The following is a 25,052-nucleotide window of genomic DNA, read 5'->3' as shown; positions in this document are numbered from 1 at the left end:
TCAATAACTGCAAATTTAATATTCATGTTCTTACAATGTAGAGAGTGTTTATAAAAAGCATTAGATTATTTATGCTTATCAATTTCATATATATGCTCATATATTCTTTTCCTAAGCGTACGTGTTGACATTCCAATATAAAAACTGTTACAACTTGTGCATATACCAATATAAACAATTCCTTTTGTAGCACAATTAAAATGTCTTGAAGCTGCAAGTTTAATTCTTCTAGAAGGGATCAAAATCTCCAGTTGTTTTAATATGTACTCACGCTGCCAGCACATCCCGCATTTATAGGTACCCTTTTTAACATTCATATTACACATCTCTTGCATCTCCTTCCTCTCAAACACATCTTTTAAATTCATACCCCTTCTTCTAATAAAGGATGGTTGAGGGGAGATGTATTTTCCAATATCATTATTTACCTTCAGTAAAGGCCAATATTTCCTAATAATCTCTTCAACTATACCAGATGTAGCCAAAAATGTATGTGCTAAAGTTAAATCTAAATTGTTTTCCTTTTTGCCCTTTGGAATCATATTGTTGGCCTTTAATCCAAGAAGGGGAAAGAACTTATTAATCCTATTGTCAACTACCTCTTTTATTAACATATCAATTAAGGACTTTGGGTAGCCTCTTTCTTCAAAAAGTAAACTGATATATTTAATTTCTTCTAAAAATACCCTTTCCTCAGTGGTCATTCTTGAAGCTCTTATTAACTGACCCTTAACGATACCTTTTTTCTGATAGAAGGGGTGTCCACTTTCAAAATGCAAATAAATGTTGGAGAAGGTACGTTTTCTGTATATTTTTGATTGAAAACAATTACCAGCTAGATCTTTATATAAAGTAACATCCAAATAATTAATACTCAATTCATCTAAAGTGTAAGTAAATTTCAAAAAATCTGTACAATTATTTAAAAATAATCAAAAAATTCTAAAAATAAATTTCTAGACCCCTTCCACAAAATACAAATATCATTGAGGAAACCAGTATAAAAAGAAATCCATTTATACCAATCAGTGTTGAAAATAAACCTACGTTCCCAACAATACAACACACAATTTGCATAAATGGGGGCACATGCTGCCCCCATAGCCACACCCTTCTTTTGTTGGTAATAGTCACCATTGAAATACAAAAAATTGTGAATTCTAATATTAAATTAATTGTGTTACTACTTAAACCAGAATCAGAACATAAGACTTCTCGAAACCATTCTAAACCTGTTTTGTGTGGAATACTAGGAAATAATTAGATCACATCTATGGTGACTAAACATGTCTCAATGTCAAATTTATTGTTAGTAATTCCTCTTAAAAAATCCCATGAATCTTTTGTGATGTGGGGTATCGAAGTAATGAATTGCTTCGAGTATCTACAAATACAGCAAGAGGTTCGGTGATACTGCCGGCTCCTGCTACAATAGGTCTAAATTTAAGCGTTTCAATGCCTTTATGCACCTTTGGTATACCAAATACAATCGGTAATCTTGGATTTTCAACATGTAAAAAGTTATATAATCTTTCATTTATACTTCCCTGAAGTAGGTGGTCAGTTAAATAATATTTAATTTTAGAGTTGGCAATGTTGATTTCATTTCATGATACTAGTGAGTATTGATCTGTGTTCTGTAACATATCAAACAAATACGTGTTGTACACATCATTGTACATCAAAACGACACTGCCCCCTTTGTCAGGCCTCATTACCCTGATTTTTTTCATCCCTTAATTTTCTAACAAGTGCTTTTTCTTCTTCAGACCAATACTCAGATAAGGGATTTCCATAATAGTTAATTTGCCTCACTTCTTTCTTAACCAATTCTTCGAATAATTTTAGAGAAGTGTTAATAGGTGGATTAAAGGTACTTCTCCTGTGCAATTCATTATATGAAGAATGGTTGCCTTTAAAGTAAATTTGCAAATTTCATTGTCTAATAAACAACTTGATGTCTATTAAAGTGTCCACCATTGAACCTGTCCTAATAGGCACAAAATTAAAACCTTTTGTAAATAATTTTAAAAACGTATCATTCACTTGTAAATCTGTGAAACTGTAAATCGTAAAATTGTCTTTTTTATATGCAATACTGTTGTCCACTTCAAAATCAAACCCTAAATCTGTCACACACATGGGAGGAAGTGGTGAGGGAAAGAATTCACCAAAAACTACTGAATTCAAGCCCTCTCCTGAAATCTGCCCCCCTCCCACCCCTGTGAAAATGAGGGTTCTGGTATGAATGTTTCCTCTGTTTTTCTGCAATTCTTTTGCTCCTCCTCACTGTGTCCTGTTCTAAAGGGAATTAATTTTGTTCATACAAATTATTAATCTGTTCATCTACTTTGGTATTGTCAACTACCGTACGCTTAAATTCCTTAAAATTGTTAAATACAGGGTATGCCTTACCATTACGGTAATCATTTAAATCGCTATCTAATTTTTTCATTTTTATAAAAATCACTCTATCACAATAATTGTCAATTTCATTAAACAACTTGTCATATTTTTTGTCATCAAAACATTCCTTGTTCAAATCAAAAATTTGATTATGCAATTCATTGGTTTCATTTAACAACACTTCATTTTGTATTTCATAATCTTTCACCATGTATTTCAACATCTCAATATCAGTTTTGTTGAACAACTCGGTCAGCTGCTTGTATAATACAGAGTTTTGTTTAACATTATTGGGGTATTTAAATATTCTAAGCCCCTTTGGTACCCTTTCTGTTGCAATACATTCATTCAAATAGTCTATTTCTAATTGATTCGTCTTCAACGAATATAGTTTGTCTTTAAATTTCTTAAAGGTCTCATCAAAAGACACAACCACATTATTAAAATCCATTTCATTAAAGTTAAATCGCCTGTGAGACCAGGCATTAAAATTAAAGTACACAGTACCTGTATTAGCGTTATCCCTATCAGGGAATGCTGTATTATCATTTTTATTAAATAATCTCTGCTGTTTCTTATTGTTGCCAGGGCTACTGTGACCTTCTCCTCCATGATTTGTTTCTGTCCTGGAAGGTACCGGCCCTTGTCTTCTCTCACAGTTCAAAACACAATCACCGTACCAATACCAAAGTCCTCCTAGCAAACACAGGAATCAGCAAACAAATTATAACATTTATAATTAATTTATAAATTAACATTATAAAACATAGTAAAAAGCAGGCAGGCTAAATTATAATACATTGTTCAATATAGAGTTTCCCTTAATATTGTTTTATTATTTTTTAGCATGCACCGGTATGCATATTTATTGTATTATAAATAATATTTTATTATGTTTTATAATTTTAATGCCATACTATGGGTGCAATGAAACTGATTACTGTTATTTAAGTTATTAGTCGAACAAGTTCCTTCTTTTTATTGGTTTATTTTTTATATTTTCTATTCATTGCAGCATTATGTATTTAATGAGTTTCTGACTTTACATGCTTGGATTACTGTTGATTTAAGTTTATGATTACAGATTTTGTCATTTAGATGTATTGGATAATTTTTACAGTTATGCAATTCAGGTTGTATTTGAACAAATTGTTTTTTGAGTTCAGCGAATAGTTTTCTGGATATTATGTGAACATTTTAAATGTTTCAATGTTTCTTTTTATAAATTCTTTTTATAAATTCATACATATATTTTTAGGTATTACACTTGTAAATTGTGCAGAGTTTTTAATGGAATATGACACAGAGTGAATATTATGATTATTTAATTAATTAATTGAACAGGAAGTTATATATATACACTGATTTACCTATGTTCGTTTGTTCTGATGAAGCTTTGCATTGGGCAAAGAGAAAACGCGCTCAACTTTTGAATTGTTGTTGTGGTTTCGGGACGCATTGGCTGAACTAACTGTTGAACTGTGATATTACTTATGGTGTTTTTGGGCCGCATTGGCTGAAGTTATTGAAAATAAAGAAGTTTTTAATATCGGCTGGTCCTGCTTTTACTTGTATAAGTTTCCTAGTCAATGGAGGGATAGTTAAAATCGCCCATGACTAGAGTGTTTGGTTGTAATTTGATTGACTCAAGTAGGTCCAAATAAGCAGTGTGGGTATCTTGGTTCATTGAACCGGGCCTATAGCTAACAATGACTTGAAGGGGGGGCCTTACCCACAGTTAGTTGAGTTGGAGTAACTCCATGGAGTTTTCCTGTCTAACCAGTCTAGAGGTGTATTTATCTTTGATGAAGACAGATACTCCTCCTCCTTTGGTACTCACACATTCATTTTGTGGTCTGAAAGTGTGGAAAGCATTATAGCTTTGCAAGGCCAGGCTAGACTCTGCGACCCTGAACCAAGTTTCTGTGACTGCACAGACATCAACATCCTCCAGGGAGAGGAGTGCTTCCAGAAAGTGCAGTTTCTGATTTAAAATCCAAGTGTTTAGCAGCATAACCTTTAATTTATTTGTGAGTGATATTGTCATATTGTAAACTTTGTTCTTGAGACCTTGCCTTAAAAAGACACTATGGGGGAAGCAAGTGCCTTAGCCAGTAATCAAAAGCCTAGAGGTGACAGGTGAAGACCATCTCTGGCAAAGCAGCGTGATCTATCAACAATGTCATCCCAGGCTAATGGAAACTGGATCCCCTTAGAATGACACCAGAAACTAAGCTAATTGCTGAAGTCAATCATATTTTGTTTATATTGTGGTATCATCCTACATTTTCTAAGTTGCAGTAATTTGATAAATCGTTGTGCAGTCTTCTTTCATTAATCTATTCTTGAACTGACAATAAAAGATTTGAACATAAAAAAACTAATAAATCACTACTAAAACATCTTCTGTCTTGCACTAGACTTTTCACTGATTCACAGTAAATATTATATTAACAGATGAGACAGTAACTGTGTGTCATTCTTACAGTAAAACAAGTATGTCTGTCACATTCCTCTTGTAGCCAGCAACTGTCGCTGTGCTGTGGTGTTGATCAAACAATGGTTCCTGCGGCCTGGCCTTCTAGAGGTTGTCAGATACTCAATAAATCAAATGCTGGCCACTTTGACACATTTTGAATTGTGTTGTATTACTACCTGTATATGAACTTATGACATCTATGGTATAACATAACTTTTTCTAGGTTTACTATCATTTTCCTGATCACTACAATGTCGAATAGCTAAACTTCCCAACCAGAAGGTCGCAAGACAAAAATGCTGAGGACTACTTGTTTAAACACCTGGAGTTGCCACCACTTCTTTACCCATGTATGCACTTGTTTCTGTGTCCTTGCAGGTCAGGAGGTTCAATGTTCAACATTGTTCGAACAAGTAGTCCTTGGCATTCTCATCTTGTGACCTTCTGGTCATGTTAATTAGCAATTTAGCATTGCAGTGATCGCTAAAATGATAGTAAAACTTTTACTAATTTCTCTCCTTTCCATGACTTAATGTTTCCGATGGATTCATGTCAAGTTATTGAAGGTATTTTCAAAAAAAATAAAATGAAAACCATTCGCCAAAACTACCTTTGATGAACAACTCAACAATTTTGTATTTGCAAGGGGGCAAAGCCCCCAGCATCTTATGTGAGGAAACACCCCCAGATCCTCAGACTTATATATAGCAACTCTGAGGTTGCACAACAGTGGAGAAAAAGCAAACTCCACTGTTGGCAAAAGTAATTTCAGCAAACAGCACGCACTGCTTTTGTGTTCATTGAAATTACATTCGATGAGACAAAGTGCTCCCATTTCTGACAGATAGTGTTTGAGAAACACAAAAACCGAGTCAGCAGCACCTTGTCCCAACACAACAAATATATCAGGAATCCAGTAAAAGTAAAACCAAGAACCATTTAATTTTAAGCTCTTTTCATTGCCAAAATGTAGCAACTTCTTCAGAAACACATACAAAGTTTCAAAGGACAGTATTTAAATAATTAGATCATGTCACATGATAGACACACCTCGCTCTATTAGATTTTTTAAAAAGAAACTTCACTAAAAAACACATTGTTCATAAATACATGATAAACTAGCTGCAAGTTTACCAAAAACCTAAACCAAATATCTCATTGATTACAGTGTTAAATGTTATTGATTACCCAACAAGACATTGAGTACAAAAAACAATGTACGACCCAATCTCAAATTCGCTCTACTAGTAGTTATTCATACATGTATAGGTGTAAATATACTCACAAGCTAAACTAGTTACTGTTTCAGGCTTCTTAATTTCAATAAGCAAGCAATATTACAAGCATCGTTCAGCCCTGGGGCTACAAATGCATTTAATCAAATTTGCCATGCTAGTTCATGTTCTTCTAAAAGTAAATTCAATGGACCCCCTCTCATGTTATTTTGAATTTGGTCTATAGCCTTAAACAAGAATTTGTGGCCCACATTATTCGCAATGTGTCTAGCCAGTGGATTATCCATCTTGTTGACAGAAATAGCATAGGTGTGTTCATACACCCTATCCCGCAGTCTACGTTCAGTCTTCCCCACGTAGAATGCGGGGCAGCAAACACACCTTGCTATGTATACAACAAGTCTAGAATTACAGTTCATATACCCTCTCCTCCTCCAAACAGGTTCAAATATATGTGAGAGATGCAACTATTTAGCAAACTGGAGGCTGAGCTCTCTCATCTCAAAACTGGTGTAACCAGTCAGGAGGAGAAGGTAACCTCACACAACACAATTCCAGTATCACATAGTCCCACCACATCAGCGAACCAAACACATAAATACACAAAAACATACTCGGAGGCTCTAAATAAAAATCTACCTAAGCAACAAAGACCTCCAAAGCAGACATCCAAGCAAACACTACCTCAAAACAAAACACACACAACACATAACCCACAAAGTCAGTGTGCCAAGCAGCCACAGCCCTTAAGGCTGAATAACACACCTGATACTCTTGTTATAGGTGACTCTATTGTTAGACACACTGACGTCCCACTCACCAGGATGAATAAAGAGAAGGTCATGGTGAGCTGCCTGTCAGGTGCTAGGATCCGACACATAACGCAAGCACTCAGGTCACTCCAAAGCAAATACAAATATGACTCAGTCATTGTACATGCTGGTGTGAATGACCTGAGACGTACCTCCCTGGACTACATGAAAAGAGACATAGAGGAGCTCTCTGATCATGTAGCCCAGGCTGGTATGACCCTGACCTTGAGCAGCATCTTACCCTCGCCTAGAATGATGCCACAGTACAAAGACAAAATGATCGATTTTAACAATTGGCTAAAGTTTTGGTGTCATTCAAAGGGGATCCAGTGTCTGTCAGCCTGGGAAGACATGCTCGACAAGCCACGTTACTTCGCTAGGGACGGCTTGCACCTGTCACCACTGGGCTTTCGGATATTGGCAAAGGCTCTTGCCACCCCCATAGTGCCTTTTTTAGGCAAGGCTCAAAAGTCAAACCCACCCCCATAGACAGCACAAGGAACAAAAAACTAAGGGTAATGCTGCTAAATGCCAGAAGTCTTAACCTCAAGATGCACACACTCGAAGCTCTCCTCAGTATGAAGAACATCGATATATGTGCAGTGACAGAAACCTGGTTCAAGGCTCCAGAGAGCACCCCAGCACTACCAGGTTATACCTCGTATCATGCTTTTCGGCCCCAAAACCCAGACCGAACCACAAAAGGAGGGGGAGTTTCCATATTTATCAAGGATATCCACACCTCCAGGTTAGTGGCATTGCACGAAGTATCAGAGACCATCCATGTGCAACTAACAGTGGGCAAGACTGCTTTTCAGTTTATAGCATCCTACAGACCACCCTCTCAAAGTCAGGAATCCCATTCGGCTTTCCTGAAAACATTGGAGAACATGAAGATCTCTCCGAACACCATTATATTGGGTGACTTCAACTACCCAAACATTGACTGGGAGCACTACTCAAGCCCCAGCACCTTAGCCCAAAGATTCCTGGAAATTATAAATTCAAATGCTATGGAACAACTAGTCACCACTCTCACAAGAGGGGACAACATACTAGACCTGATCATTACCAACATGGGGACCCTATGCTCCACACCAGAAGTATATCCCTCATTGGTAAGATCAGACCATAAATTAATTTCACTGGATGTCCACATCCCGACCCCACCCCCAGCCCAGAAAACCACAGTGAAAAACTTCTCAAAAGCAAACTTCTCACTTCTCAAAACCGAAGTGGAATCCTTCAAGGCCCCAGGGCCAGTGGAAACTACAGCCCAAACTGCAGAATCCTATATAAATGCATTCTACGGACATCTCCAGGAATGCATGGATCATGCTATCCCAAACAAAACCAAGACCCAATCATCCAAAGGCAGGCATCTAGTCTGGTGGACCCCTGCCATAAATAAACTGTACAACAGAAGGAGGAAGCTACTACATGATAGAGCAAAATCCCTAATAGGGAAGGCATCTCTGATCAGTACAAGCAAAAAATTACGATCCCTCACAAAATCCTCCAAGGCCAGCTTCGAGAGAAAAATTGCACAGGACACCAAAGACAATCATAAGGCTTTTTTCAGTTATGTTTGAAACCTGGGATGCAACTCCCAGACTTGTTCTGAGTTGATTCTAAACGACAAAAAATACACTGAACCCACAGACCGCCAATATCCTGGCAGACAGGTTCAGTGCAAACTTCTCCCCCCCCCCCCCCCAAAAGAGCAAGTATCTATCCTGGCAGAGGGCTGCCTCCCAAACATCTCAGATGCTCAGGTGAAGGCTGCCCTCTCTAAAGCAAAAAACACTGCTTCCATGGGACCAGATGGCATCCCAGGTTGTGTCCTACATGAACTACAAGAGGAACTAATCCCTCAATTAAAATGGCTAACAATCTCAGCCTCACTACAGGATATGTGCCCACAGAATGGCGTACAGCAACAGTGGTCCCACTCCACAAAGGTGGAGCCTCTACAGACCCTGGAAACTATCGCCCCATAAGCCAGACTAGCTTAGTCTGCAAGGCTATGGAGAGGATCATCATGGAGCTCATAAACAAAGACATTGGGGACCTACAGACACTAGATCCTACCCAGTTCGGCTTTGTCAAGGGCAGATCCTGCCTTTTGAACCTGGTTGACTTCTTTGAAACAGTCACCAAAGCTATAGATGAAGGGAAGGTAGTCCACACAGCCTATCTGGAGCTTGCAAAGGCATGTGACACAATACCCCACTCGGGCATCATAGATAAGCTATCCAGCTTAAATATAAACTCCTATGTCACAAGATGGGTCGCAAACTGGCTCAAAGACAGAACCCACAGAGTGAGAGTTGCTGGAGCCATGTCAGACTCGAAACCGGTCACAAGTGGCGTCCCACAGGGTTCTGTCCTGGGACCACCCTTGTTCGGTATATACTTTTCCGAGGTACAGGCAAACGTGGGAGGACTATGGCTCACCAAGTTCCCAGGCGACTGCAAACTGGGTGCCATAATCAACTCTCCAGCTGACACAAACATCCTTCAAAAGGTCTCACAGAGACAGATAACTGGTGCCAGTGCCATGGTTTAAAGCTAAATTCCAAAAATGTATAGTCATACCCTTTGGCAAAACAATGTGCCCACAAATTACCACATAGGCGAAACCCATTAAGTACAGAGAAAGTTATTAGGGACCTGGGGACCCAAGTTGATAGCAATCTCTCCTTTGAAAACCACATTGCCAAAGTGGTTAGAAAGACCTTCTACATAGCCCACCGCATCACGAAGGGTTTCACATCTAGATCAAGAGAGGTAATCGTGCCCTTTATTCATCCCTCATCAGGCCCATCATAGAATACAATGCCCCTTTTGGGATGTACCTTACCCGACACCTGCAGCAATTAGAAAGACCCCAAAAGTATCTCACCAAGAGGATCAAGGGTCTCAAACAGATGCCATATGCTGCTCGGTTAAAAACTCCACCTCGACTCAGTTGCATACCGCCTACTTGAGGCGATCTATGCCTGACATACAAAGCTATGTCAAATCCAGAATTAATGGACATGCGCCACCTCAGTAAATCTAAATCCCTTAGAGCCACACGCTCGAGGGACTTGAACCTCAGCACAGAAATAAATAGAACTTGCTGGAGGGACAGGTTCATAACCCAGAGGCTCCCTTCGCTCTGGAATAGAATTCCAGTTCATGTGAGGCAGAGCACCTCACTGAATCTCTTCAAGAAGAATCTCAATAAGTGGATGGGGGATTGTAGGTTTGTCCCAGGGATTACTCCCGTGTCACTATAAGACAGAGGCACAGTAAACTAAGCCTTAAAAAGGGCACAGTATACTCAAATCAAGGGGTAGCGTAAGCCATACAGAATCGAGCTAGGCTTATAATTGCCCCAGGGCAGATAGCCTAGTATGAACCTATGAACAGTTAAGTTTGAATTTAATTTCAAACTTATGGCCACTAATACCAAATGTATTACCAACGTCTATGAATCTACACATCCTGCAAGATTCACACATGGTCATCCCTGCATATCTATGTGTTTTGGTCTGATGGCCACCACTTTCAAGTAGATTCTTGAGGTTATAGCCTCTACGAAAAACTATATTTGGAACTGGACCCAGTTTACTAAATATTAAATTATCACTTAAAATAAAATGCCAATTTTTGTATAAAATAGATCTAACTCGACCGCTGTCTGTGCAAAAAGTGGTAATAAACCCACCTTTAAAGTTAGGGGCTAAAGTTTGTGTTAGATCTTGTTCTCCAGAAGGGCCAACCTCTGTATGTGTAGCCAATCCATAATTACCTAAGTTGTTTAAACAAAGGATAGGGGAAACTACCCCTAGTCTTCTTTTTTCAGAGACTTCACTGACTAAAGATCCGACTAGTTCACTAGGATACCCACGCTGTTCAAACATACTGCTTAACAAATCACATTCCTGATGAAAGTCAAAGTCAAGTGTAACCATCTTAGCTGCCCTAATTAATTGGTCTCTGTATGGATGGCCTCTACACTCATTTGGAGAAGGTGGATACTGTTTTAACCCAACAACAGCGTTCTTTTCAGAATGCGGATCCGCAAGTGAGCTTGAGTGGCATTTCTACTAGTAGTCCGAGACTCATTACACCTAACAGCAATGGACTAAGAGAAGGTGTATCTTGTGTCGATATTACACCAGGTCAGCAGGCACCAATTGAAGCTCGACATATGGACAGTACTGATGAACTTGAGTCTAACATATTAAGTAACAGTAATGGAAGGCTTATTGGAGCTCCTAACCTTAATGAGTGGATCAAGGATACCTCTACACTTTGTTTCAAGTCATGGTCTGACCAGGAGCGACTGGCCGAGACTAACAATGGACAACAGGTTGGTGTCACTGCTTTAAATGAGAAGCTTAAAATTCTTGACGCCAAGTTATTAAAATTAAAAAAGCTGCAACTTGAAGTAATTTACTTCAAGGAGTGTCTGGACCAACACATTGTCCCGAAAGGGATGTGTATTTACCGGTATCCAACCGGCTTGGTCCCAGATTCACTGTTTCATTTAGAACTTAACTCATTGTTCGATCAACAAGGATTTGATCTTATGACCAAACATTATCACTTACAGATAGATGCTTTGTCCTGTGAAGTTTCAGCTTTGAATAATGACATAGTGACTAACAGCGAATTTTTTAGATATAAGTATGATTACGACCGCTCTTTTTCAAGCATTAACCAGCTGTTGGGCAGGCTGAAAAGTAATAAAGTTAAAAAGATGAAAGGGGACAGACTAGCTTACGATAATGGATCTGCTTACCCCAAACTGTCTCTTGCTCAAATTTCTAATACAATTAAACCTTGTCCTGTTGTACAGCATTCTAATAATGTGGACCAGTCTGGTGACAATAACCAGAATGTCATTAAACGTAGTGAACGATTCCGCAATAACAATAACAACAACCATGATTGCAACCAACAACAAGTGATCAACAACAATAGTACCCCTGTTAACAGTAATTGTGAAAATTTTCAGAAAGACAATTCTACAGGGGCGATCCCAAAGAACAGATCACTTCAACAGAATCAGAAGAGCAATCAACGCAATTTCAAATGCAGGAAATAACAACCGATAAAATTCTTGCTTTGAACATTGTTACTAACAGAGACGGTGACTTTAACATCTATAATTTTTCATCGATCCTACTTTGGTCAAGTTACTTGCTAAAGGGAATACATTTGTACCTGATAAACCCTTCAACCTAGTCAAAACAATTATGGACCTAAAACTGTTTGTGAGGAAGTTAAATTTTAATTTATTTGGTAATAATAATCCTGGTGACCATGGGTTGAGGGTGGCTAGTACCTACAACCCCCCCATTACATCCTACTCTGAAGATGTTCAAACAAGTGTGTGAATTAGACCTTAGACACTTGTTTCAAAATGAAAACTTATTACTGCAATCTTTGAGTAATGTTAATGTACGGGTGATTTAACCTGATAAGGGTGGGGGACTAGTAGTATTTGACCAACATGATTATATAGTGAGAATGAGTAATTTGTTAGATGCTGATGCATATTCTAAAGCTTCTCTGAGTGAGGTTAATACTGCTTACAAACAGATCAGAGGTTATTTTAATGACCTCTTTATAGATGCCACTATTGATATCGATACATACAATTTTATATCTCTGCTTTGGCCAAAAATCCCAATTATGTTTGGGATACCCAAAATCCACAAGGATGTGTTAACCCCCCCCCCCCCCATGAGACCACTGATAGATGGGAGGGGTTATATAACATATCCCTGTGCTAAGGTAGTAGATAGTATTTTGAAAAAATATCTTGTGTCAGAACCACAAGTATGCAAGGATTCATAGACTTTCTAGAAAGTATTAACAAGTTGGAATTTAATGCTAGTCACAATTTTTTAACTATTGACGTTAAAGACTTGTATACTTCTATTCCACATTCAGAGGGGATAGAATGGGTTAGTCTGTTGCTTAGATCTAAGGATGCTCCACTACATGAAATCACTTTAGTGGAGTCCTTATTGGACATCATTCTCACAGATAATTACTTTCTATTCGACAAAGAATTTTACCTACAGAAACAAGATGTCACTATGGGGTCGCCCTGTGGTGCCAGTTTTGCTAACCTGGTAATGGCATATTGGGAAAAAACTTTTGTTTTCAAGGCTGAGCACTCCAGGGCGAACCTCGTTTTTTACACCCATTTCTTGGATGACATCTTTGTGCTATTTAATGGCGATGACACACAGGCCAAAACATTCATTTCCTTTTTGAATTCTACAACTGAATTCCTTGTATTTACATCCACATTCCATACAGATACAATTGACTATTTAGATGTCAAACTGTCAAAAGACAAAGTTAGTAAGGGGTATGTATCCCAGATTTTTAGAAAACATACATATTGTAACTCATTTCTACATTTCTCTAGCTGCCATCCGTTCCTTCAGAAGCGGTCTATAGTAAAAGGCCAATTAATTAGGGCAGCTAGGATGGTTACACTTGACTTTGACTTTCATCAGGAATGTGATTTGTTAAGCAGGATGTTTGAACAGCGTAGGTATCCTAGTGAACTAGTCGGATCTTTAGTCAGTGAAGTCTATGAAAAAAGAAGACTGGGGTAGTTACCCTTATCCTTTGTTTAAACAACTTAGGTAATTATGGATTGGCTACACATACAGAGGTTGGCCCTTCTGGAGAACAAGATCTAACACAAACTTTAGCCCCTAACTTTAAAGGTGGGTTTATTACCACTTTTTGCACAGACAGCGGTTGAGTTAGATCTATTTTATACAAAAATTGGCATTTTATTTTAAGTGATAATTTAATATTTAGTAAACTGGGTCCACTTCCAAATATAGTTTTTCGTAGAGGCTATAACCTCAAGAATCTACTTGAAAGTGGTGGCCATCAGACCAAAACATATATGTTTTGCAGGGATGACCATGTGTGAATCTTGCAGGATGTGTAGATTCGTAGAAGTTGGTAATACATTTGGTATTAGTGGCCATAAGTTTGAAATTAAATTCAAACTTAACTGTAATTCTAGACTTGTTGTATACATAGCAAGGTGTGTTTGCTGCCCCGCATTCTATGTGGGGAAGACTGAATGTAGACTGCGGGATAGGGTGTATGAACACACCTATGCTATTTCTGTCAACAAGATTGATAATCCACTGGCTAGACACGTTGTGAATAATGTGGGCCACAAATTCTTGTTTAAGGCTATAGACCAAATTCAAAATAACATGAGAGGGGGTCCATTGAATTTACTTTTAGAAGAACATGAACTAGCATGGCAAATTTGATTAAATGCATTTGTAGCCCCAGGGCTGAACAATGCTTGTAATATTGCTTGCTTATTGAAATTAAGAAGCCTGAAACGGTAACTAGTTTAGCTTGTGAGTATATTTACACCTATACGTGTATGAATAACTACTAGTAGAGCGAATTTGAGATTGGGTCGTACATTGTTTTTTGTACGCAATGCCTTGTTGGGTAATAAATAACATTTAACACTGTAATCGATGAGATATTTGGTTTAGGTTTTTGGTAAACTTGCAGCTAGTTTATCATGTATTTATGAATAATGTGTTTTTTAGTGAAGTTTCTTTTTAAAAAATCTAATAGAGAGAGGTGTGTCTATCATGTCACATGATCTAATTATTTAAATACTGTCCTTTGAAACTTTGTATGTGTTTCTGAAGAAGTTGCTACATTTTGGCAACGAAAAGTGCTTAAAATTAAATGGTTCTTGGTTTTACTTTTACTGGATTCCTGATATAACAGATAGTGGTTGAGACATTGTTCCTATTTAAATGGAATATACAATGCAGTTTTACCCTTTTACAGTTATGTATATAGATATTTAGAGTGTTCCTTTGGGTTAGTAATTACAAAGTATGAGCTGTCTACATAATACAAGAACGGCATACCTTTTTCTGCTTTTAAGCACAACGCAGTGACCATTGTATGTTCCAGTGTCCCAGTCTATCCCCTTTTGAGGACATTAGTTGTACATATTGTGCCTTTTGGTCTATTTCACTGCTGCTGAAGTATACTTATACTCCATTACCTTTAGTTATCCCTTACATGCCCGATGAAACTATGACATTAACCAGTCTCATGCATGGCTGAACTAATTCCTGCTCTCTGAGGGTATCATAAGAAGCCACAAGATAAGATAGTCTTCACTGTAATAAATATGTAGTATAACAACATCCTTTAAATTTTGTGGACCAACATGTCTTCTGAAATTCATGATTTGTAGGATGCTGTATTCCCAGCTCTGTAGCATATTGTAACTGCAAAAACACTATTGTTATAGATGCCTTTCCACTGACTCACTTTATTCTAGTTAAAGGATGACACTACCTGAATATCAACTTTTTCTCACCACAAAGTCTCCAACTCTAAGAGTGCTACAGATAAAGAAAACAACTTTCAATTATTTTCCCATCTGGTCCCTGCCACTGCCTAATTCTGCATCCTCTATGCATACCGTTTTGTCTTTCTGTGAACCTCAAAATATTTGTTTTGGCATTAGTCACAGCATTTGCTATGTCTTATAAGTAATCTTGCTAACCTCTCAGCCTTTCTCCATTCACTGTATTTATTTAGAGTGAAATCTTACTTACATGAAGTACTACTTAAATGGAATTTATCATTTTTAGGCTAGTCAATTATCATCATATTCTGAGTCATCACTTGGGATGTGTGAGCTGGCACTAAACAGTCACTCCAGTCCCTCTGTGGTGAACTCTTCAAACTGCCAGAAACAGTGTTCAAACCTAGATCACTGAGGCTGTAGTCAGGACTCTAGTATCTACTTCACAGAGTTGGTTTGATTTTATTTTTTGACCAGAAATGATGTTTTTATGAATCTTTTGAAACCAGACATTGCTAGGGTTGACCACTGGGATAGGAGGTTCCTAAGACAAAGGGCTGGTAGCTAAAAGCCTTGATTCCTGTGGTCTCCAAAAGTGCCTAAGGAACTCCCAACAACCCAAGAAAAGAGGAGTGCCAGTGCCTTGTTTGGCAGTAAGGGGCCAGGAACTCCTTGAAGTATGAGAAACCCAGACTGTATAACACTAAATAAACATGCAGTAAGATTTTAAATATGGCTCGTGATTGAACTAGCAACCAGTAAACCCACCACAGAATCTGAATAATATGGAGATGACAGAGAGTAAGCATACTGCAGGCAATCCAACTCTCTGGTAGCCCTAGTTGTATGGAATTTCAGTAATCAAGATGAGAAGATACCAGAACATGTACAACCACCAAGAGATCACTAAGAGGAAAGAGGCAATTTATAGGGGAGAAATTTTGAAGGGTATAAATAAGGGGTCTTCCCAACTCTGTCACCAAAAATCACACCACAGTTTCTTATATTCCTTACAAAGGCCAACCTATCATCATTGCAGATCACAATGGAATCAAGACAATCAGATTCCCTCAAGGTGGTATGAATAACCATGGCAGCTCACTTGCATGTATTTAGTTTTGGATGGATTCCAGATCCTTATCTTATGAATCTACAGCTTAGATAGTTATTGAACTTTTTTTTTAAATAATTCTTTGATAAATATGCTGAAGTAGAGTTAACCAAAGATTTTATATGAGTAGGACAGAAGTTGACTGATTTTTAACATTTAAATCTTCCTGCTTAGCTTAATTTTGTATGCTCATGGTGTCAGATTGCTCAGGATTATATCCCCCAAGAAGAAAATTACAACTTATTCCTGTAACTTTATTGGTGCTAACAAATTCTGGAGACTGAACCTTGCTGTGGTCCATTCACAAAGCTTTAAGTTACTAGCAAACCAATCCCTTTCCATTAAAAAAAAAACAATCTCCAATTTCATGTCCTTTGTGTCTGTTTCTAGTAAAAAAAAAATCCAATCCCTCAGCCTCTCCCCGTGTTATATCACTTTATAGGTAGTAAATTGGTCTTCAGCATTCACGCTCCTGTTTTTTTTTTTTTTTTTGAAGAAAACTCACTCCAGTGTCTTCCCACATAGGCTCTGTTTGAAGACCTGCAGTATTATTTGTGGCAAAACTGATCAGTTATATAAGATTTGAGTGTACAGAAAAGAGCAATGCATTAAAATAGACGTTATCCATGCCTAATTATTCTATTTTTGGAGTACTGAAGGGCCAGTATGCTATGCACAGCAGCAGAAGATAGCAAAATTCTGGTATTGTGAGGCTGCTTGCATGATAGAAAGAACAGAGGTGTGTGACAGTTGTCATGCATATTTTCTGTGGCAATGACAACCCCACCCTTTTCTGTCTTTGTATCCAACCTCTTATCCATAGCAGTAGATGCAGGGTCAGATAGAGAAGAAGAAGTACAATTTGGGTGCATTTCCCCAGCTGTAAACAAGCCTGCAAACCAAGGATCACGAATACAATTATTGGCAAGGTATTGTGTATACCTCACTGCTAATGAGATTTCTGCTACAAACAGCTTGCACACTGGGGACTGTGGAGCTGAAATTCAGAGACTTAAGCATGTCTTGAATTATTATTCAGTGCATAGTGAATAACGTGTTTGTGTCTTTCCCATTATATTTGGCCCTGATTTATGGCCAAATGACTAACAACACAAAAGATGAAATAGCAGTTGACCAAATACCAAATGAACAGAAACATGTTTTATGTGCAAAAGAAAGCCCCAAACACACACATCTTTGCAGGAGAAGATTATATTCACCCACGTGTAATCTGATTAGCTCCAAGGCTGCCACACTGTGGAGAAAGGAATAGTCTCCTGAGGTGGCAAGGTGGTGTTTTATTACAGTTATGGAAGTAACAAGTGAAAGTAAACATTTTCATTACTGTGGGGTATAACCACACTGCTCTCTTACACCATAAATAAATACACTGTAGTATATGTTGCAAAAGCTAAGGAAACAAGTTACTTTCATTCCTTCAAAGAGAAAATGTATGGGAAGTCTTTCTCCACATATTGAAAATTAGCTGAGTCCCCCATCTGTCCCTCTCTCATTTATGTCGTCACTTTAAATAATTTTGCCTTACATTTTCTTGCAGTATTTCACTTCAAGTTTGCATTATGAACTGTGTGTAGTTCTCTACTATCTCATATTGCTTATTTTATTGGAATTGTTGTTTATTATTATCTATAGAGCTGAACACAGGCTTTTTGGGAACGTACAGTGCGGCTCTGCAGGCAGCTCTACACTACAAGCATGGTTATTATCTTAAGTTGCAGTTAGAACCACAACATTCACATTTCCAAACAATCCAAAACACAGGCTTAATCAAGGGCATACCTGCAAGAATCGTGTGGATATCAGTGGGCATCTTAATCTCCTGATGCATCATGTTAGTTCCAAGTGTTAACTAGAAGAACTTGTCCTAAAAAAAAAAAAAATAGGCAGGTCAGTATGAATGGGGACCCAAAGGAGAAATGTGCCCTCATTCAACAGCTGTAACATTAGCCTTATAATATAGTTTTGTACTCTTGCCATCTGCCAACACCAATAAGCTTTCTGAACTTTATATCAGTGCCTCAGTTATCTTCAATGGTATGTATATAAATGTATGTAATTGTTTCCCTGGTACTACCAAGAGACCAGTATGTAAGACTTATAAGACATATGAAGGATATGAGAGGATATTAATTGTGCTTGATGACACAAATACCTGTATGAAAATGCCAAGTTGCAGTTTCTGCTGAAAATTATAGAAAAGATGCACCAGTTAAGTCACAGGTCCATCAGCATTCAGTCTTATTAAGCATTTCTAATGGTGGCATAAAGGATGCGATAAAAAGCAAAAAATGCACTTAAAATTTGAAAACAAACTGCATGGTAACTAGGCAAATGACTGGAAACTAGAAGAGTGATTTGAAATGTGACTTCAAGAGAAGTGATATTCATTAGTAGGGTTCTGCACAAATGCAACAACCATATTCCTGAAGCTTAGAGCCTTAATGACCAAATGCTGTAAGGGTGCAGAATAAATGGGCAAAACAGAGTATTAATGAGCATAATCGTACACACTGTAGAAAGGCAGCAGTAAGAGTAGAGCATATTTTAGACCGCATGGTTCATAGAATACATAACTGTAAGAAAGCAGTAATGCTGATATAATGCAGGTCTGCATTTAGTCTGATGTATATGTTCTGATCAAGAATTTTTGACATGCTAGAGGTGGTTTCAAAGTGAAAGATGAAGCTGCTCAGCTCTGTGTTATAGCAGAATAAAGCTCTGACTAAGTCTCAGACAGTCTGTGTTTGATTAGCAGCACGAGAAGCAGGTAGAACCAAGTGTGGTGGGTAGGAATGACCCATCCTGGGGGAAGAGAGGAAGTGCAGTCAGATGTAGGGTTGATCCCTACAAGAGTATGAGAGGTGTGGCATGCAGCATATGGACCAGGGTGACCCCACACTGCATGAGGACAAGGAAATTGGCCTTTGTACATGATGCACATATGTGTCTCCCAAGGAAGCAACCATTGCAAAAGTCATAGCTGCTATGGGAAGGCGTTAGTGCCTGCCCCATACAGTACAACAGCCTCCTTCCTTATTCAAACTTTTACCTCCTGGGGAAGGAATGAGCCAGCAGGCTTTCACTCAACCTAGGGAATGAATGAGCCATATGCCTGCCTCCTTAGTTGAGCAATGAATGGGTCAGCTCTCACCTTTAGGAGAACAAATGGATCTATACAGACCTAGGAAGATGAGCTTGAAGAATGCTGGGGAGATCTAAAAAATGAGAAGGCTGCACTTAACTAGTGGAAGCAAAAAAATGAATATCCCAAGATGCTTAGCATGTATTAATTCTAGGCAAAGAAAGAAATGCATTCTCATTTAGAGGGTGGACACCTGGCTGAAAAAGATGCCCTTTGAAATGATCAAACTGACTATGGTGGATAACTTCAGAAGAGATTAGTAGTGGTTGCCAGGATTAAGACAGGGGAGATCAATAGAAAGTTGGTAGAAACTAATACATTCAAGCAGATTATGCCCAGTAGATAATATAGATACTTTTGACACCAGGATCTGCAGTTAGATTCTGGCCCCTAGATGCTGTCTGTGTGGAATTTGCATTTTCTGTCATGTCTTCATTACTTTTTCTTTACATATTCCAGTTTTGTCTCACCACCCAAAAAGCTTACGTTAACTCTCTGAGTTTGTCCTAGATGAATGCAGTGCAACGTTTCTGCACTCCTGCTTCAGGAAGTAGAGGTTTGCACATCAGGACTTTAACTACTTAATGAAGCAGAGTCAATACAAAAACAATAATGAGTGCATATGTGAGTGCACCACTGTCCCAAGGAAGAAATTCTAAAATGAAAATTCATCATGTTCAAGTCATGTAATACTAGGTCTTCTGACCCACTAAAATACATTTTTGTTTTATTCTTTATTACAGGAGACTGATGAACAGCAGCTGGTTGAAAATGAAACGTATGATGAAATGTGAATACCCAGAGCCTATAGCAGATATTTTTGACTGTAAAAAACAATATTCATGCAATCTGCAATGGCTCAGTAAAACCATGATACTGTACAACTAGATGGACAGTGAATATACTGGACTAGAATGAAATGAGCCTTTGTCTCCTGTTTAAATGTGAACTGGACTGTCTGCTCTTTTGCCTTTTTTCTGCATGCATACCCTAAACTATAACACTACTGCTGTTACAGAGATGAAGAAAAAACATCCTTGATGTGCTGTAATCCATGTTGAAGCAAATGGTGTTTTAATAGTGTGTTCATGTCATGCAGCTCCATTGTGAGCAAACCCTTTCATTTTTGGAAGGACTACTACTTCATTCTTTTAAATCAGTCCCTACATTTCGTTACAGACATTACAGAACAAAATCTCTGCCTTTTTGCAGCTCTGAGAATCACATCACTCACCGGACTTTCTAATGCTGACATAAAATGTGCACCAAAAGTAGAACCTGTTGAGTATTCGAACTGACTGGACTGGAATGCCTTCAGATTTGCTTCGGTTAAGCATTGCTCATTAAGGATTTCTTTATAGAAGCTGCAAAGGATTTGCTGGTGAATCAGTAGTGGACATTTTGCAGCCTTTTTGTTTCTGTTACATATACAGCATTGGTAAAGACAAATACTTGCAGTAAATTACCATTAATTCTGAAAAACACAGACTCTGCATGTAGACAAAAAAAAATTAAATGTATTCCAAAAACTTTCCAACCAGCCTATGCAGACTGCTCAGCAGAGCTCCTGCAGTTGTTATCTGTAAGTGATGCAGATGGTTGTTGGTAGAGCATCATAACATGTAATAAAATAAAAGCTAGTCTTAGAATCCAAGAACAACATCAACCATCAGAAGAAAAATAAATAAATCTGGACATTTCCTGTTGATTTGTTAATGAAAGGGCCACTTCAGTTTCCTAGGTGACTGCACAGCTAGATTCTAGATGTGACATTCTGTGATGAGTTCTTTTGAAACAAGTCCTAAAACACACACACTCATACACATAATACATAGTAAATGTGCTGGCCTGTTTTGATTACTTGATGTATAAAATGTTACAGTAAAATTGCATTGCATTTTCATTGTCACTCTGTACAGATTATTTGCCATTTGCAGCGACATGCAGTGATGGCCAAACAGCATTACATTTATCTAAAGAAGACTTTCAGATGAAATAAAAAGCAACAAACTAACATTACATACTGACCCAATACCATGGAACAAACAACTTTGTGCCTTGTCCAAAGCTGTTATGCCTCCTGCATTGTCCAGAGCCAGAAACTAAGTAGCACTTTATCTTCAATTCCTACCTGTGAAAGTCAGTATTGATATATATATATATATATATATATATATATATATATATATATATATATATATATATATATATATTATTTTGATTTTGGTAATGTGGCAAAGCAGAAAATCAGTTTCAGTTTTGGATCTCTTACTAATTCCTAATTTTGTATATGACTGTAAATAATTTCATGAGAAATGCAAGACAGTAGCAATAAAGAAGAAATAAATGAATTACTTTGGATCTAAAACATCTGCCAATTATTTTGTCATTTTTTAAAAAAAGCAAGGTACTTTGCAATGTAAAGTATAGATGCTTAAATTACAGAATTAAACAATTGCGCTAAAGAATGTAGGGCTGATGAGGTGCATAGGTTGTTGATAGGAGGCAGAATACCTTGTGGTATAAGAAATTATCAGACAAGAAACAGACTTTTGAGAGAAACAGAAATTATCTTTACCAAAGATGTGGATGTGTGCGGAATAAAACTGCAAATATATAGCAAACGTCTCTAGGACTAAATGTGTATAGTCAAATAAAATAAAGTCTTAATTGAAAATGAACAATAACAGTAGTGGTTATAAGAAGGAGTGTCATGAGGTGCAAAGGGAGTATGGTGCCACTGAAATTAAAGCCTTATAAAAAGAGGGTGGCCATATGCATGAAAGGAAGACATTTCCATGCTTAACCACTTATGTAGAAGCTGTGCAAGAAAGAGTAGTTTTACAAAGGTGTATAAAAATATTGAAAATAGTCTGCATACTACTGATGCAAAGCTTGAAAATGCACTGTCTTAGGTACTTTTAAAGTGGACAAAGTTGATGCTGTGAGTAATGCGCTACAAAAGTAAGAAGATCAGTAAGACAAAAGAATAACGTGACGAGAGACTGCTACAGCAACCGAATCAACTGAGAGTGTAATTTTAAATTAAGTATGACTTAGTGTAAAATACCACCATTACTAGTCTATACCTAAGTCTTCCCAATTTATGTTAAGTTTTGATGGCTGTAGATTAGACCAATCTGTGGCCTGAATGGGTGGGGAGCCACAGTGTTTCCACAGTCTCTACCAAGACTATTGCCAGCTACATACCTAACAACTGTATGACTGCACATTATTGGTGATTGATTTAAGAATTACAGCCCACAATTTAACATATCACTTCATTTATTTTTGACAATTTTGACAAAGATAAGATGTCTACAGTTTTTAATGACTATATTGGGCAAACATGATTCATCTTCAGGTTTTCTCAAATGGATCTGTGTAGATAAGTTCTGCCAGTCAGATATGTTTCACCAATGCCAATTTTTTTTTTTAATCAGGTAGGCAAAGAGTAAATTTTCCAGCTATAGCTGTATTAAGGTATATAAACTGTTTATTTTACCTAAACGTTATAATTCTGTGTGTTGTGCTGTCTAGAGTTGGATTTTTTTAATTAATTAATTTTTGTATTAGTCTCCCCTCCTGTTCTCCTTTTTCTTCCTTCCCCTCCACTTACCTGGCAGTACACAATAACATAACATTACCATTTTTTGAAATAAGTTTTTTTGTCACTCATCCTCATAAATGAATGTCTCTTCCATACATAAGTTTTAAATACTTCTACTATGAAACCTTGTAACACAAGCACTTGGACCACACATGCACAGTCACTCAAGTGCGAAACATGTGTAACATTAAATTAAGCATAGACGCTCAAAACATTTATTGCACAAGTAAGCCCCTTGCACTCCCATGTGGGGGCACTCCAAAATTATGCATACCAATTCTACTGTTGCACAATATTGGGGAAAGGTAATGCCTCCAAAAAAGAGCAGTGGTCACACGAAATCCACTTTTTTCACTCTTATATGGCCATGCACATTATTTTACAGATCTTAAGCAGCACGTACATACAAGGAAGGCATTTTAAATATATTTCATAACAATACTGAAGCTTTCATGAACTATAAAGTATAGAATGCCACTACAAACTTCCAGTCCTTCAGTCCACAAAGGTTCCTTTCTTTTACACATCTAAGAAGCCAATATCAAAGGGCTCTGTCTGACTAAGTTGCAGATGACTGCAAGTTAGGAGCAGTCATTGACTCTCAAAATGACTTAGCCATCTGCAGAAAGGTTTGTCTCAAATGAGTAACTGGTGTCAAAATCATGGTCTAAATAAAATGTCAAAAAAATGCATTATTATATCTTTTGGAAAGTCATCTATCTCTGGGAACTACGACATTGACATACACCACTAAGAGATGACCCAGTTTTTCAGGATTTGGCAACTTATGTGGGCAGTGGCCTAACATTTGACCAACATGTGTCTATTGCTGTAAGAAAGTCCTTCTATATTGCACAGCTTATAAACAAAGAGATTGTGTCTAGATCTACTAATGTCATTGTCCCCCTTTGTTCAGCCCTTATTAGGCCAATCATTGAATATAATACTCCCTTTGTCATGTATCTGTCCAGACACATACAACAAATGGAACACTGACAGAGATACTTTAATAAATGGATCATCATCAGCTCCCTTTTTTCCCATTTTTCTACATGAGGTCAGGGTATCGTGTTAACTGTCGCCAACTCTCTCGATTCAGTGCCACACTCCTGTCTTCTGCAACACTACAGATCTTTCACACAATCCATCCACCTCTTTGCTGAATGTCCTTGCTTCCTCTTACCTTCTTCCTGTTTGTCCCAAATCTTCCTCACCAGATTGTCTTCTGCTGTTTTACACATGTGCCCAAACCACCGTAATCTGTTCTTTTTGATATTTTCTGCAATTGGAGCTACTTTGACTTCTGCTTTTATGTCCTCATTTCTTCATCTGTCCCACAGTGTGCATCCTACCAGCTTTCTCAGGCACTTCATTACCATTACCTCTAGCTTCTTCAACTGTTCTGCCTTTACTGCCCAGGTTTCTGTACCATACAGTAGTACTGGTCACACCACTGTCTTGTACACCTTACTTTTCAGCTTCTTTGACATTCTTCTGTCATAGACTACACGTGATACTCTATGCTAGTTGGCCGCAGCCCCTCTAATTCTAGCTTTGACCTCTTCATTCAGGCTACCCTTCCCCTCAACCATCCCTCCCAGATACGTGAAGCTGCTTACCTGTTCCACTATCTTCCCTTCTATCTCTGTTCTCAGCTTCTTCTGATTTCGCCAATTTGCTGCCATTACCACCATCTTATCTGTGTTTAGTTTCATCCCATGTGCCTTTAGATCTGCATTCCATTCTCCTATCCTTTGCTGAAGTTCTAGCTCAGAGTCTGCTTGTACTGCCACATTGTCTGCATACAGCAGCTTTGTGATGTGTCCCCTCAAACATGTTTG

At 37.9% G+C, this 25,052-nt stretch overlaps 2 protein-coding genes across 2 annotated transcripts in view; one reads left to right on the top strand and one right to left on the bottom strand.

The window, feature by feature from the left end:
• The window catches only part of STAB2 (stabilin 2), a 922,612-nt gene extending 900,878 nt beyond the window's left edge, over positions 1-21,734 (top strand). The window contains exon 68 of the mRNA XM_044087850.1: positions 20,345-21,734. Coding sequence (XP_043943785.1) covers positions 20,345-20,395 — 51 coding nt within the window. The 3' untranslated portion in view covers positions 20,396-21,734. The remainder of the gene's footprint in view (positions 1-20,344) is intronic.
• Positions 1-25,052, bottom strand: part of NT5DC3 (5'-nucleotidase domain containing 3) — a 968,426-nt gene that overhangs the window by 83,046 nt on the left and 860,328 nt on the right. The gene's annotated exons all lie outside the window — the stretch shown is intronic.

The sequence above is a fragment of the Protopterus annectens genome, chromosome 11.part0 (genome assembly GCF_019279795.1).
Source record: "Protopterus annectens isolate FY-2018-M chromosome 11.part0, PAN1.0, whole genome shotgun sequence".
Taxonomy (NCBI): Eukaryota; Metazoa; Chordata; order Ceratodontiformes; family Protopteridae; genus Protopterus; species Protopterus annectens.
The sequence above is the reverse complement of the archived record's forward strand: the minus strand, read 5'-3'. Positions and strand labels throughout refer to the sequence as shown.